Consider the following 15,281-nt stretch of genomic DNA (forward strand, 5'->3'; position numbering starts at 1 on the left):
TCTTTGGAGGCCTACTTCATCTTTTACAGAGTCTACAAATGAATTCAATTTTTTTCTTTCTTTCATCCACCTGGGATCATCCCTTCTGGAATTGCATACTCATGAAATACAGTGCATTTTGTTTTGCCACTCTTAATTCTTTCGATAATCTTTAACTTTTTTTCAAATATATAATATTTATTTTAGATGGCCATTACTTCAGTCCCACTGATTTACTAATTTTGTTGTGTTATTTTTTTCTGATGCCCTAGAATTTACAGTGCTTTGTGAAAACTAAATCAAAACCAAACTGTTCAGCCTATCATAGTGCCAAAGTGAAATCACATGATTTCTTCATAAATCATTTCATGTATATTTTTGTCTAGTTTAGTCCTTATCATTTTTTGCTATCTTAATTGTAACTTCTAATCAAAGAAAGGACATGCTTAAAACACCAGGGACTTTGACTTTTACAGTTGCACAATGGCTTTAGCTTGCCATTTCTACTCTTGTTTGCACACAGTAACAGTGATTCTCTTTTTTTTGTTAATAGTACAAAATGTTAATAGTTTTGTGAACAACAGTAGACACGCTGTTGTTCACAAAAATTTACTTTGCAACTAATGTAATATATTTGACGAATGGTAGCTGTATTCACCTCCAGAGGTAGCTGTTTGCAATCAGTGTTCCACTGATATATTCTTTTATTGCATCTCCGGCTGAGGGAAGAAACCGGGTATCTACAGTAATTAGTCTCTGACAAGTACTGCTGTTTACAAAAGTGAATATATACTGAATATATCGAAGCTAATATACAGCCAATTTTTAGCTAATTTGCCCCACTTGGAAATACGGTAGTAGAATTTACAGTAGATATGAGTTATGTAAAGTATTCACTTTTTCTTTATTTTGTCAAGCAGTGAAATAGCTACGCTGCTTGACAAAATTAAGAGAACAAAATGGTTTTTGTGAAAAAAAAGTTAAAAGATTATCGAAAGAATTAAGAGTGGCAAAACAAAATTCCAGAAGGGACGATCCCAGGTGGATGAAAGAAAGAAAAAGATGTCACCAAAGGCAAATATTTGATATAATAGGCATCCTGGCATGAAAAATCCGAGTATGCAATAGTAATCGATCTACCACCTTACATAGCCACACATTATGCATATTATTCATGCCTGTAAAAACACGACCATGTCACTTCATTCCCATTTTTTTGGCTTGCTCGGTGGATAGCCATATCTTCAGTACTCAGGTTGGCAACTCATCGTCATTTAGATGATTCTTTGAGATGGCATGCAATTGGATGACTTGAAGCGGAAGTGGCATGTTGACAATGTATTACACATTGTCGGCACTATGAAAGTAGTTTCGGGAGTTGGGAACCATTACAAGGAGAGCTGGCCAATGTCGCCCGAGGGCTACATCAAATAGAACAGTCTGCTATCTGATTCTAACAGCAAGATGGAACCCTACAATGTCGTGTCATCAACTCTTTCAAGGTCGCTGTGGCCACAGGTGAAAACATTTTCAACTGGACACTGTTACGAAGGCTCAATTCAAGTGAAGCAAGGATGCCAGTGGTTTGTATCCCATTAACCTAGGGGCTGCCTTCGGGGATCCGTTCTCGGCCCTGTTTGTTGAAATGTGGTCCTTGATGGGTGGCTCTCTGTGGACCGGGATAAAGTTCTAAAATTGCATACACCGATCTTATTATGTTAACTGTTAGAGAATCAAGGCCAGAATTAGAAAACAGCTAATGATATATTGGATGACTTAAATTGTTGGTGTTTAACACACAAATTAAAAATTTCAATCCGTAAACTAATCAGATGTAAAAGGCTACTTAAATTTAAATCATCCCCCCATATTAAGCTTAGTGGTGAAGCCATTATAAAATTATTCGTACTTATAAATATTTGGGAATTATGTTGGATGGCCCCTTTAATTTTGTTAATCATGCTAAATATGGATTACATAAGATCAAGGTGTTTACAGGTAAAATAATGAGAATCGCCAAAAATGTCTGAGACCTTAAGCACTCTACTCTCAAATTGTATTGTTCTTGTTTATTTTTGCCAATAACTTGCTATGCTGCTGGAGCCTGGAGCTCCACTTTTCAGATTTCAGGTGCTGCACAAGTCGGAGTAGTGTGGTGTTGAGGGCAGGTTACTGCTACATATGAAGGGATGGTTTTGTGACAGTAGACACAGTGTTTGTTAATCTGGTTATCAGCAGTGATCTGGTTATCAGCAGTGATCATTCGTGTATTAAGAATTTGCAGATAAAGGAACCACTAGGTGGCAGTGATCACAGTGTGCTGAAGTGGGATTTACTCAAAGAGGTAACTACCGTCAGGGGTAAAGGAAAGGGTTTTTGCTTCCGTAAAGGGGAGTACAGTGGTCTCAGACAGTTTTTAAATTCTGTACAGTGGGATCAACTGACGATGTTACAAACAGTAAATTCTAAGTGGGAAGCATTCAAAGAATTAATCGTGGAAGCTACTAGACTTTATATACCGATTAAGAAATATCGTTCAAGGTTTAGGCCTAAATGGTTATCAAATGAACTAATGAGACTCGTGACAGAGAAGAAAAATGCATGGGATGCATATAAATTATCAGGTGACGCAGAAGCCTGTGGCAGATATAAGCTAGTCTGTAATCAGGTCACAAAGGAGGTTCGGCAGGCGAAGGCGGATTACGAGAAATCTTTGGCAAAAGATGCTAAGAAAAACAGCAAGGATTTCTTTACTTATATAAACTCTAAAAGGAAGGGGATGAATATGATTGGTCCACTTGACATCGATGGTTCGACTGTTGATGATCCTGCTCAGATAGCAAACAAACTGAATGAGTATGTTGCATCTACATTCACACGTGAGGAATTATTACAATTTGAAAATGGAAGAAGGTTATCAAATTGTAGCAGTGTGCTTAATGATTTTGTAATAACTGAGAGCAAAGTGGAGGAGAAATTGTTGAAGTTAAACATAAGAAAGGCACCTGGGGTGGATGGGATATATCCAGTTATTTTAAAGGAGGCGGCAAAGCAACTAAGCAAACCCTTAGCCATAATTATGAGAGCATCCTTGGACTCAGGGGAGGTTCCCACGGACTGGAGATGTGCAAATGTGTCCCCAATTCACAAAGGTGGATCGAAGGGTGACACGAGTAATTACAGACCAGTTAGTTTAACTTCTGTTCCGGGTAAAATAATGGAGTCGCTGGTTAAAGATGCATTGCAGGATCATCTAGACAAGACTGCAGCAATAATTCAAACACAGCATGGGTTTGTTAAGGGAAAGTCTTGTCTGACAAATTTGATTGGTTATTATGATGTGGTCACAAAGGAACTGGATGCAAAAAGTGATTTTGATATCATATACTTGGATTTCAGGAAAGCTTTTGACACTGTTGCGCATGGAAGACTACTGTACAAATTGGAGCAGAATGGTATTAAGGGTAAGTTGCTACAATGGATAAAAGGATGGTTAAGTGGGAGAAGACAGAAAGTGGTAATCAATGGGTGCTGCTCTTCGTGGACTAATGTTATTAGTGGAGTCCCACAGGGTTCGGTGTTGGGTCCACTGTTGTTTTGTGTATTTATCAATGATGTTGATGAAGGTATATCAGGCTTAATGTCGAAGTTTGCAGATGACACAAAGGTTGGCAGGGTTGTTAATGACAGTAATGGCAGTGTGCTACTGCAACAGGATCTAGATAATTTGGGCAGATGGGCTCAGAAGTGGCAACTGAAGTTCAACCTTGACAAATGCAAAGTACTGCATATGGGTAGAAGTAACCCCAGAGAAACGTACCAACTGTGTGGTACTACACTTAAGGTGGTAGAAAATGAAAAAGACCTGGGAGTAATTGTGCAGTCAGATATGAAGTTTTCTGAGCAGTGCAGACAGGCTGCTAGGGCGGGTCTTGGGGTTTTGTCAATGATATATAGGAATTTTGCTAGCAGGGAAAAGGAGGTGATTGTCCCTCTGTATAAGGCAATGGTCAGGCCACGCCTTGAGTACTGCGTACAGGTCTGGAGGCCTCATTTTAGGAAGGATGTAGATTTGCTTGAGCGTGTACAGAGAAGAGCAACACGATTGGTGAGGGGAATGAATGGATTCTCTTACCAAGAGAGGCTTAAGTTCTGCAAATTGCAGTGGCTGGAGACTAGGCACCTGCGCGGTGATCTGATTGAGGTCTATAAGGCCTTGAATGGGTTGAGCACGCTGAATTCTGATGGGATCCTTCCACTTGTTCAGATTACCAACCTACGGGGACATAAGATCAAATTAAGAAAGGACAGATGTAGAATAGATGTGCGGAAATTTGCCTTTAGCCAGCGGGTGGTTAATTGCTGGAACAAACTTCCATCTGTCGTTGTGGAAGTTGATAGGTTAAATAAATTTAAGGAGGAACTGGACAGGCATTTGGAGGGAATGGTGTGTTTTTTTTTTTTTTTTTTTTTTTGGCTGATGCTGCATAAGCGCCTACACTTGCTTTCTTGCATCATGTGCCACTACTACTACTACTACTACTACTAATGGCCACTGCTCTTTATGAAATAATGTTGTTGGTGCCTGAGGGGGGTTAAGTTGGGTCCTTTACTGTTTTAAATGTTTTTTTAATAATATTGATGTAGGAATATCAAGCTTAATGTCTAAGTTTGCTGATGGGACAGAGGTGGGCAGGGTGCTACTACAACTAGACATGGATAAATGAGACAGAATGTGCTGAACAATGGTACTTTTGGTTCAGCATTGATAAAGGCAGGGCACTTCATTTGGGTAGTACCGAACCCAAAATTGTGGTGTATGAAAAAGACCTAGGAATAATTGTACAGTCTAGTATAAAGTTTCTGAGTAGCACAGATGGTATACTATCCCATGGCATGGGATTCTGTCGGTGTTATACAGGAATTTTGCTAGCATGGACAAAGATGAGATTATTTCATTGTGTGAGGTAATAATTAGGCCACATCTGGAATGCTGCATACAGGTATGTATACAGCCTCACTTTAATAAGAATGATTTGTTGGAACGAATGCAAAGAAGAGCAAATGTGATTAGTGAGGGGCACAAAAGGATACTCTTAACATGAAAGACTTATTCTGTAAACTAGGCATCTGCAAGGAAACTTTATTGAGATGTTCAAGGCTTTAAATGATTTAAAGTACAGTAGAACATCGGTTATCTGGAACGGCAGTTATCCAGAATAATTTGAAAGACTGATCGTTCTTTTTTTTCTATTAATGGTAGTACAGTAAGCACTGGGTATGTTGCAAATTGAATTTTGATTCTAATTAGCCAAAGATCAAGTTTATACCCATTTATAACAGAATGTACAAACAAAAAGCCCAATAAACTGAAAATTGCAAATTGTTTTTGGTTTTTTTTGTTGTGACCTTCAGAAATGTGCTTTAAAAAAATATCACAGAGACTACTGGGTTTTCTCGGAAACCATGAATGAATTTCATTAGTTTAGCTCCAGATCAGTAAGAATAATATCGGCCCGAAACTGTGTGATTTATTATTTTTCTCAATTTTTTACAGTAGAATGTGAATGAAATGAAAACGCATAGTTTTAATATTGCAACAAAAAACGGAAATTATTGATAGAATTAGAAAAGGTGAAAAATTAGGAAATCTCTCCAAAGAGTTTAATGTGGGAACTTCAACAGTTTATGACATTGAGAAAAATTCCAATGCTATAACAGAATTTGTGTCGATTGTATGAGGTAGTGAACACCTCAATCAATGGATAGTGAAGGAGGATCTAGCAGGAAAAAGATGATGTCACAATCTGAAAGTCACTCACTTTATTTTTTTTTGTTTTCTTCAGAGTGAAGTTTAGGTGAACCAGTGTCTGACCCAATGTTGTGTGAAAAAGCATTGGATTTTAAACGAAAATTAAAGAGGTAATGAAGATTTTATGGCAAGCACAGGTTGGCTGAAAAACTATAAACTGAGACATGGTATACATGAACTAGATATTCAAGGTGAGAAACTTTCTGCAGACGAATCAGCAGCGGTGTCCTTTGAAAAGTAAGTTTGCTTCAGTTATAGCAAATTATGGGAAAGAAAACATTTATAGTGTTAATGAGACGGGATTATTATGGAAAGCATTACTGAGAAAAACCCTAGTCACCAAAAGAGAAATGCCTGCAAGTTTAAGAGGAGAAAAAGAGTGAGTTACAATTGCTATGTGTGCAGATGCCACTGGAACACAGATTATCCGTGCTCATTATCGGTAAGTCAAAAAAATTGAGAGCATTTAAAAATTTTTCTAATTTTCCTGTTTTGTATAAAATTCATAAAAATGCATGGATGGATGTTTCTGTTTTCCAAGATTGGTTTATAATTTTTTTTATTTAATTAATCTTATTTAATTTAATCGTAAGGTAAGATTAAATTTATTTAATCTTACCTTATGATTAGATTAAATAAGTAGAGTGATAAGATTAAATTTATTTAATCTTACCAGAAAAATTATCCGGAAAATTTGGCTATCCACAAGAGGTCTGACATCAGTTATTCCAGATAATGACACTCTACTGTAATTTGAATGATGATTGTATCCTTAACCCAGAATAACTGGGTGTTGGAATAAACTTCTACCAGGCATTGTGGAAATGGAAGTTTGAATAAATTTAAAGAATTGGAAAATTATTAAAAGGGATAGGTAATATCCCTTTTAATAATTTTGATAAAGTTCTGAATTATCAAACATTGTGAAGTAGAAGTCTGGAATCTTTGCTCATTTCATATTTGTTAATTTGTTTCTCCATAATAATTAACCTTACAAACGGTGAAGGAGGTTAAAATAAAAAGGGTTTTATTTTTATTTGAAATATATCGATATTTCATAATTAATTTACATAGTGAAAATAAAAAGGATTTTATTTTTATTTGAAATATATCGATATTTCATGATTAATTTACATAGTGAAAAAATATCCATAGGGCTCATTTAAATTGAGAAAAATTTTTTTCTCCCCACCCTTTAGGTGTTCCCATGGTTCCTGTTAGTTGGAGTGAGATGCAGTGTCCAAAAACATATAATAGGGAACCACGTAAAGTAGCCAAAGTTGTTCCTGAATCTAATTTATTTTCTATGTAAACAACAACTCATTCTTTGTTAAATAAAGATGATTTTAGATAGTAAAGCTATGTGTACTTATCCTGCTATAGGGGTTAACTGTAAAATTTACTTAAATGGACCTAATAATATAATAAAGCTCCTCTCAAAATCAAACTTGGGGGGGGGGGGTCTGGATTGAAATCCATTCTGACTTATAAGGAATTCTTATAGGCCCTTCTTGTCCAGAGGGAGTAGGATTTTTCTCTATTAGTTCAGGATTTTTTTAGCCAACACAATTCAAATCAGCCTGTGAACAAGACCACCATGACAAAAATACAAAGTGATTCAAAATTTATGCTGCCCAAATATTAATTAAAATTTATTAATTGTTCTGATAGAATTAATTTATTAATTCTCTCAGAACAATGTGATAGAATTAATTTATTAATTCTATCAAAATTAAATAATTTTGATATCATATACTTGGATTTTAGGGAAGCTTTTGATACTGTTGCATATGGAAGACTACTGTACAAATTGGAGCAGTATGGCATTAAGGGCAAGTTGTTGCAATGGATAAAGGGATGGTTGAGTGGGAGAAGACAGAGAGTAGTAATCAATGCACACTGCTCTTCATGGACTAAAGTTATTAATGGAGTCCCCCAGGATTCAGTGTTGGGCCCAGTGTAGTTTTCTATATTTATCAATGATATTGATGAAGGTATATCAGGTTTAATTCTAAGTTTGCAGACGATGTGGAGGTTGAAAGGGTTCTTAATGGCAGTAATGATAGTATACTACTGCAACAGGATCTAGAAAAGGTTAGCAGATGGACTGAGAGGTGGCAACTGAAGTTTAACATTGACAAATGCAAAGTACTGCGTATGGGTAGCAGTAAACCCAGAATACAGTATCAACTGTGAGGTACTACGCTCAGGTTTAGTAGAGAATGAAAAGGACTTGGAAGTAATTGTGCAGTCAGATATGAAGTTTTTTGAGCAGTGTAGGCAGCCTGCAAGAGTAGCTCATGGTGGTGTCTTGTCAATGTTATACATTAATTTTGCTAGCAGGGATAAGGAGGTGATTGTCCCCTTGTATAAGGCAATAGTCAGGCCACACCTTGAGCTGCCTACAGGTCTGGGGGCCACATTTTAGGAAGGGTGTAGAGCTGCTGGAACGGGTACAAAGAAGGGCAACGAGATTGGTGAGTGGAACAAGGGGTTGCTTTTACCAAGAAAGACTTAAGTTGTGCAAATTGCAGCATATGAAGACTAGGCACCTGAAAGGTGATCTAATTGAGGTGTATAAGGCCTTGAATGGATTGAGCAGGCCCAATGCTGATGGAATTCTTTTCTTGCCGAGATTACTCACCTGAGGGGACATAAATTCAAATTGAGGAAAGACAATTGTAGAAACTCTGTAAGCAAACGCTTATCCATAATTCGGAGGGCATCCTTGGATTCAGTGTTGCACCCTATGGACTGGAGAAGTGTGAATATTTCCCAAATTCATAATGGGTAATCAGCAGGTGACATGAGTAATTACAGACCTGTTAGCTTAACAACTGAAGTTTAACATTGACAAATGCAAAGTACAGGAACTCCCCAACTTAAGTAATAATCGACTTTATGTAAGTTTTTGTCGGCTGGTGCAAACTTAAAAAAAATATGGAAGCTTATTTTTCATCTGTAGGGATAACTGGAGGTATCGTGACAATATTGTAATGTGAACCCAATAACACATTCGGGTTTTTTTTTGGTAATTTGTTCCAAGACCTCGGAAGTTGAAATTTTCGCTATATAACTAAGCTATTTTTCTCTCTAAAAGGTAATTTTTATAATGGAAATTGCACTACACTTTCATCGTCATCATATGTTCCGTTATAAGAATCAATTTTGAATGCCTTTCTGATATTTTTCTAAAACACATTTCTGGAGGTCACTACCATAAAACAATTTGCACTTTCTGGTTTATTGGGCTTTTCTGTTAGCACAATCTATTATAAACGGGTAGTAAACTCGATCTTATTGCATTTGTGATAATCCCGAAAACTGGAATTCTGTGGGTTTTTACGTTATGATGGCGAAATATGTTCCCCTTCACTGAAATCTTCAATCATATAAAAAACAAATTTTCAGAAACTTCTCTTCATTCCTATTTACGTATTACAATGATGAAGGGAAAGGGACCAACGGAAAGTGCAAGTGCTGGCAGTGTTAGGAAACAAAAAAAAATTGATTTAGAAATGAAGATGAAAATGATTAAGAAGTACGAAGCAGGACAAAGTTTGTCATCTATTGCAAGGTAATTAGATCTTGCTGCTTCAACAGTGAATACTATTTTAAAGGACAGTGCACGTATAAAAGAACATGTCAAAGTATCAATGCTCTTAAGATCAACAGTGTTCAGGTGCTATATCGAAGATAGAACAGCTATTAATAATATGGATGGAAAATCAGATTCAGAAGCAAGTGCCCCTGAGTCCAATTGCCATTCAAGCAAAAGCAAGAAGTATTTATAAAGATATTAAGGATAAGTGCGGTGAACCCCAAGCCAAGTTCGTGGCAAGCAACGGGTGGCTTAATAAGTTCAAGCATTGCGCTGGTTTCCAAAACATTAAAGTATGCGGTGAAGTCATCAGTGCTGATTCTGTAGCTGCAGAGAAATTTTGTGATGTGCTGGAAAAAATTACTGATGAAAAATTATTGTTCAACGTAGCAAATTTTTAACATTGACAAGATTGCTGTGTATCGGAAAAAAATGCCAAAGAGGAAAAGATGATGCCAGGTTTCAAGGTTTCAAAAGATAGGGCCACACTCTTGCTTGGGACTAATGCAGCAGGAGATTACAGATGAAAACCACTGCTTGTGTACTATTTTGGAAATCCTCGTGCATTTAAGGGCATCAATAAAGCCACCCTACCCATGCATTTCTGATCGAACCAGAGAGCATGGATAACAGTATCTCTCTTTTAGGATTGGTTTAAATGCTGCTTCATTCCCAAGGTTGAAAAATATTGTAAAGACAACGACGTTCTTTTCAAGATTTTTCTTCTATTAGATAATGCTCCTGGACATCCTATGCATCTAGGTGATTTCAATTTGAACGTGAGAGTCATATTTCTACCGCCAAACACGACTTCACTCATCAACCTATGGATCAGGGTGTTATTTCGAATTCAAAAGCATACTATTTATGCACAGCATTTGCTCAGGCATTGTCTGCAGTAGACAATGAGAAAAATCTTACATTAAGAGACTTGGAAATCTTACAATATTTAACATGCCATCTTAAAATTTAACAAGGCCTGGGTGGAAATTTCTAAAAGTTGTTTAAATGGCGCATGGAAGAAAATATGCCCACGGAATGTAAAAGGCTACAAAGGGTTTGAAAAAGACGAATCGTATGAAGAGGTTACAGATAAGATTGTAAAGGTTGCAGAGCTACTTCAGTTGGAGGTTGTTGCCAAAGATTTGGAGGAGTTAATAGAGGAAGAAGAGAAGGAATTATCTAATGAAGAACTTATTGACTTGCAGGCAGCGATAGTGAAAGACGAAAATGCTGATGAAGCCCAAGATGAATCAAATGAGGAGCCGAGACACCATCACCAGAGAGATGGCAATGGAGAGGTTGAGAAGATGGATCCTGACAGCGAAAAATTCTGAAAAGTTAACAGAGGGGTGAATGATCTGCTTGCTTGCTACAAAGAAATCTAATATGAAAAGAAAAAAGCCACCGTCCAGTCATCCATTAATATATCTGCAAAAAGGCCTCTAAGGTTGGGATTATGCATACCACAAGTTTAGACAAATACACCAACCGTTTAAATAAACTGATTTAATGATAAAATAATACTGAATAGTATACTGAAATGATACAATAATAATTTACCAAAAACCGATTTACTTTAAAAATGAATTGATGAATTTAAAATACATAATTTTTTTTTTTTTTAATTTAAAAGCGATAAAACACCATTGAAGCTTTTGGGGGTATCCACCTCCTTTCTCAACAATAATGAAGTTCAAGCAAAACAACCTTAAATATCAGGCTCACGGCACACGTGTCTGACCAGGCGCATGTTCAACACTCCCTTCACGTGTGCTGGAACCGGAAATGGTGTGGGAGCAGGGCAAATTAAAACATTTGTCTCTGGCAAGGACCACAGCCTCCAAAAGGGGGTGGAGCTGAACTCCCCTATCTCTATTCATACTATTGTTACCAGATGATCCAATCCACAAACTCTCCAGCCACTTGCGGTCCCAGAATCTATGCACCCAGTCAAAAAAAAAAAAAAAAAATTTTAATGTATTTTAAATTCATCAATTCATTTTTAAAGTAAATCAGTTTTTGGTAAATTATTATTGTACAGTTTTTATTGTATCATTTCAGTAGTATTTTATCATTAAATCAGTTTATTTAAACGGTTGGTGTATTTGTCTAAACTTGTGGTATCCATTAATATGTTCCTTCGGTAACGTTGAGTGGCCGACCCCTTGTAAATCTCCACAGCCCTCAACCTTTGCAGTGACATACTTATTAGCTGAAGATGTCAATTCTTGCAACGATGCTCGAGAGGTAAAACTTACTAATGTTATACCTGTCTCCTCTCTTTTTTTGTAATTTTATAATTTTTAAATTTTTGAAATTGCACGCTTTTGTAATTTTTCCTGCGCATGAGATAAAAAATTTAATAAATACAAGAAATAATCCTATTTAAGTTCATTGAACATTTCTTTTTTGATTCAATCAATTCAGCGAGCACAGTTGCGAGTGCTGCACAAGCATTGGGGAAATTCCGACTTGCGTAGAGTTCCGCAGAACACAACCCTTACTTTAATCGGGGAGTAGCTGTACTCCATATGGGTAGCAGTAACCCAAGAGAAACGTACCAACTGTGTGGTGCTACACTCAGGAAGTGGAGAGTGAAAGACCTGATGGTAATTGTGCAGTCAGATATAAAATTCGCTGAACAGTGCAGACAGGTCATGGAGTCTTTTCAATGATATATAGGAATTTTGTTAGCAGGGACAAAGAGGTGATTATCCCATATACAGGGCAATGGTTAGGCAACACCTTGAGTACTGTGTACAGGTCTGGAGGTCTCATTTTAGGAAGGATGTAGTTGCTAGAATAAGTACAAAGAAGGGCATTGGTGAGTGGAACAAAGGGTTGCTCTTACCAAGAAAGACTTCAGTTTTGCAAATTGCAGCATCTAGAAACTAGGCACCTGTAAGGTGATCTGATTGAGGTGTATAAGGCCATGAATGGATTGAGCAGGCTCAATGCTGATGGGATTCTTCCTCTTGCTCAGATTACTCACCTGAGTTGGCATAAATTCAAATTGAGGAAAGACAATTGTAGGATAGATGTGCAGAAATTTGCCTTTAGCCAGCAGTTGGTTGACAGTTGGAACAAAGTTCCATCTGTTGTAGTGGAGGTCAATAAGTTAAATAAGTTCAAGGCAGAACTGGACAAACATTTGAAACGAATGGGTCAGTGAAATGGGAAGTGGTTTTTTTTTGGCTGATGCTATAAAGGCTTACTTTCTTGCATCGTGTGTCTCTGCTATTGTTAATGCCAGTGCTTTGCTGCCCCCTTATATGTACAAGGTGGGTCTGTGAGAGTCCTTGATTACTGCTATCCCACAGCACTTCAACTATTACCCCCAGTCTAACATTTAAATTTTGGATTATGCCCATGATACATGCCATCTTCCACGGTTAGAGGCCATACATATAGCATACCATTAGTCGTAATTTCCCCCTATTATGGGGGCTACTGTTTTACACCATGATCAGAGATTGCAAGTTAACAGTAGAGCTGCTAGGCATTACAGCAGCAGTATAGTGGTTAATTTCTTCTATTTCTCTTACTCGGTGCATATGGGCCTTGTGCCCTGGAGGCACATATGGGATGAAGTTAATATATATTTCTCTTACTACTCTTTCCCCCTCCCCTTTTTCCTTTTGTTTTATCCTGCTCTGCTTGATGCACAGACATTGATTGTTTGCACATGCATGGCATTTTCCTTTGTAATATATATATTTGGTTCGCTGTCATTGATGTTATCTAGCTGAAGGATAGACCCACCACCACCTTGGAAGCTTCTTATCTTATATACGGTGCATATGTTTTAGCACTTTTATTTGGTTGTCTAATTTTACATTTTAGTGTATATAATCCCATTTTATTTATTGTACGCAGTCAGTGATTTTAAATTTTTGTATATATTTAGAATTTATATTTTTAATTTTGTATCAATTATTTTAATAAACTGTTTTTTGTTATGTCTAATCCTGACGCTTGAGGACTCTTTTAATAAGAGGCACAATGTTGATTATGCATTCTTAACTGGTGCTGGAGTGTTGACTGCCATAAAACTCTTACAATGAAGGTGTAAACTCATCTTGCCTTGGAGATACGTTGGAGTATAAAAAGAAAATTATTGCAATCTTGATATAACGAAATGTGATGCAATGATGGATAATGGATTTATTTTTATTTTCCAAAGTTACAAAACAGGAAGAGCTCCTTGACATTCATATAACAGTAGTCATGTTTATTTCACATTAACAATGTTATTTGTTACATTATTCTGGGAGTTCAGAAGCATTTTATTAGCACACATACAATTCACAATAACTTAAAACTAAGAATATTGTCCACTTAAGGCATGAACTTTACAACCTGTGTTAATAGATTGTGAATGCATAACTTTCTTCAATTAAATAACAAGGTATGTTTGACAGTACAATGAACACTTAATTTAAGAGGCAGCATCCATTGAACCAGCCTTTTCATTCTTATAGGAGCTGGTGCTGTAATTTTGTGAGTTTAATACTTGCCATCAGTTAAAATATTTTAATAAATTTCATTTAGAAATCCAGATTTCATGTAGAAATCCAGAAATCCCCCCCCCCTCAACTTCTTCATGTAATAACTCAACTCCCAGTGGATGAATTTTCATGAAATTTTATATTTCGGCCTTTCAGAGAGATTTGTCAAGCCATGCACTGGTTGGAGAAATGAATGGGCAATGTCGTGGTTGTGCAGAAATGAAATGTTGGTTTGCACATAAAAGTAGTTCCTTTTTTTTTGTTATAAATCATGAATTATTAGTTTACTGATGCACCTGAAATGCAACATGCTGCATACATTATTTAACTTGTTATATTCTAGCAACTTTGGAAACCATAAATATTTCTTTAGAATTTAAAGGACAATAAGATTTAGCAGGCCGTAGCCGAGTGGTCATGCGTGTGGGTGCGTAAGTACATATGCCTTGAGTGACCGGGGTTCGAGCCCCTGACTGCTAAATACGGTGCTGTTTCTTGTATTCTGTCTATCTTGTGAACTCCTCTGACTGTTTGGTTGTCCCGGAATATAAACAGAAAATTTATTTATTATTATATAATTTGTTAAATTGAGGTTTACTGTATGTCTGCATAACTACTAATATTTGACTTTTGGAAAGCAGATTTCATAATTTTTATCACATATAAAGCAAGATGTGCAGTTTTTTTTTTGTTTTTTTTTTTCTCTTTTATCCAAAGTTTGGATAAAGGAGAAAAATAAAATAAAATTTCATTGACAACATGCACATTTTGTATTAAGATACAGCCATAGAATTTTTTACGATACAGTATTCAAACATTTAATGTACTTCGGATTTTTCTCTCTGTGTAATTCTGTTTGGATTGTCTGCTAAACATCACCAGCTAAACATCACCAACTGATGATTTCTTCAAAGAAAATACTTTTACACGTTACCCTCTTCATAAATTTGAGTCGAAGTTTTCTTTATGACATTGGCTCTGCTATCTAGATTTGCTGTTAAAAGCATTTCGAAAGTTTCATCAGAACAAAAGAAAGTCTGAAACAAGTTTTCATCTTTTTTCATATGGTTGAATACCCTCTTACACTCAGTATCGCTATATGAATTGTTAAAATGCCAATGATGATAATTGGTTATATTTTCTTTTACACTTTTCAGTTCCCCAACCAAGAATCCATGTACATTAGTTGTGTATTCTTTCATAATAGCTTCTGGTATGCTCTGAAATTGATAGAACCATTACTGAAAAACACGGTGCCTCCATAGCCAGGTGGGCTGGACCAGCAAGTGCGTAGCACACACTTCTTGATTAGACCGGGGTTCAAGCCCGTGACCACCAAATATGGAGGATGCGGAAAGGTCAGGGAATGACCACTGCA

General features: G+C 36.6%; 1 protein-coding gene across 1 annotated transcript in view; it reads left to right on the top strand.

Annotated features, from left to right (window-relative positions):
• The window catches only part of Csl4 (exosome component 1 Csl4), a 78,642-nt gene extending 71,493 nt beyond the window's left edge, over positions 1–7,149 (top strand). Inside the window, exon 9 of the mRNA XM_090384910.1 lies at positions 6,991–7,149. Coding sequence (XP_090241036.1) covers positions 6,991–7,103 — 113 coding nt within the window. The 3' untranslated portion in view covers positions 7,104–7,149. The remainder of the gene's footprint in view (positions 1–6,990) is intronic.
• The last annotated feature ends 8,132 nt before the right edge of the window (positions 7,150–15,281 follow it).

The sequence above is a fragment of the Mastigoproctus giganteus genome, chromosome 11, assembly GCF_048544385.1.
Source record: "Mastigoproctus giganteus isolate SK-2022 chromosome 11, ASM4854438v1, whole genome shotgun sequence".
Lineage (NCBI taxonomy): Eukaryota > Metazoa > Arthropoda > Arachnida > Uropygi > Thelyphonidae > Mastigoproctus > Mastigoproctus giganteus.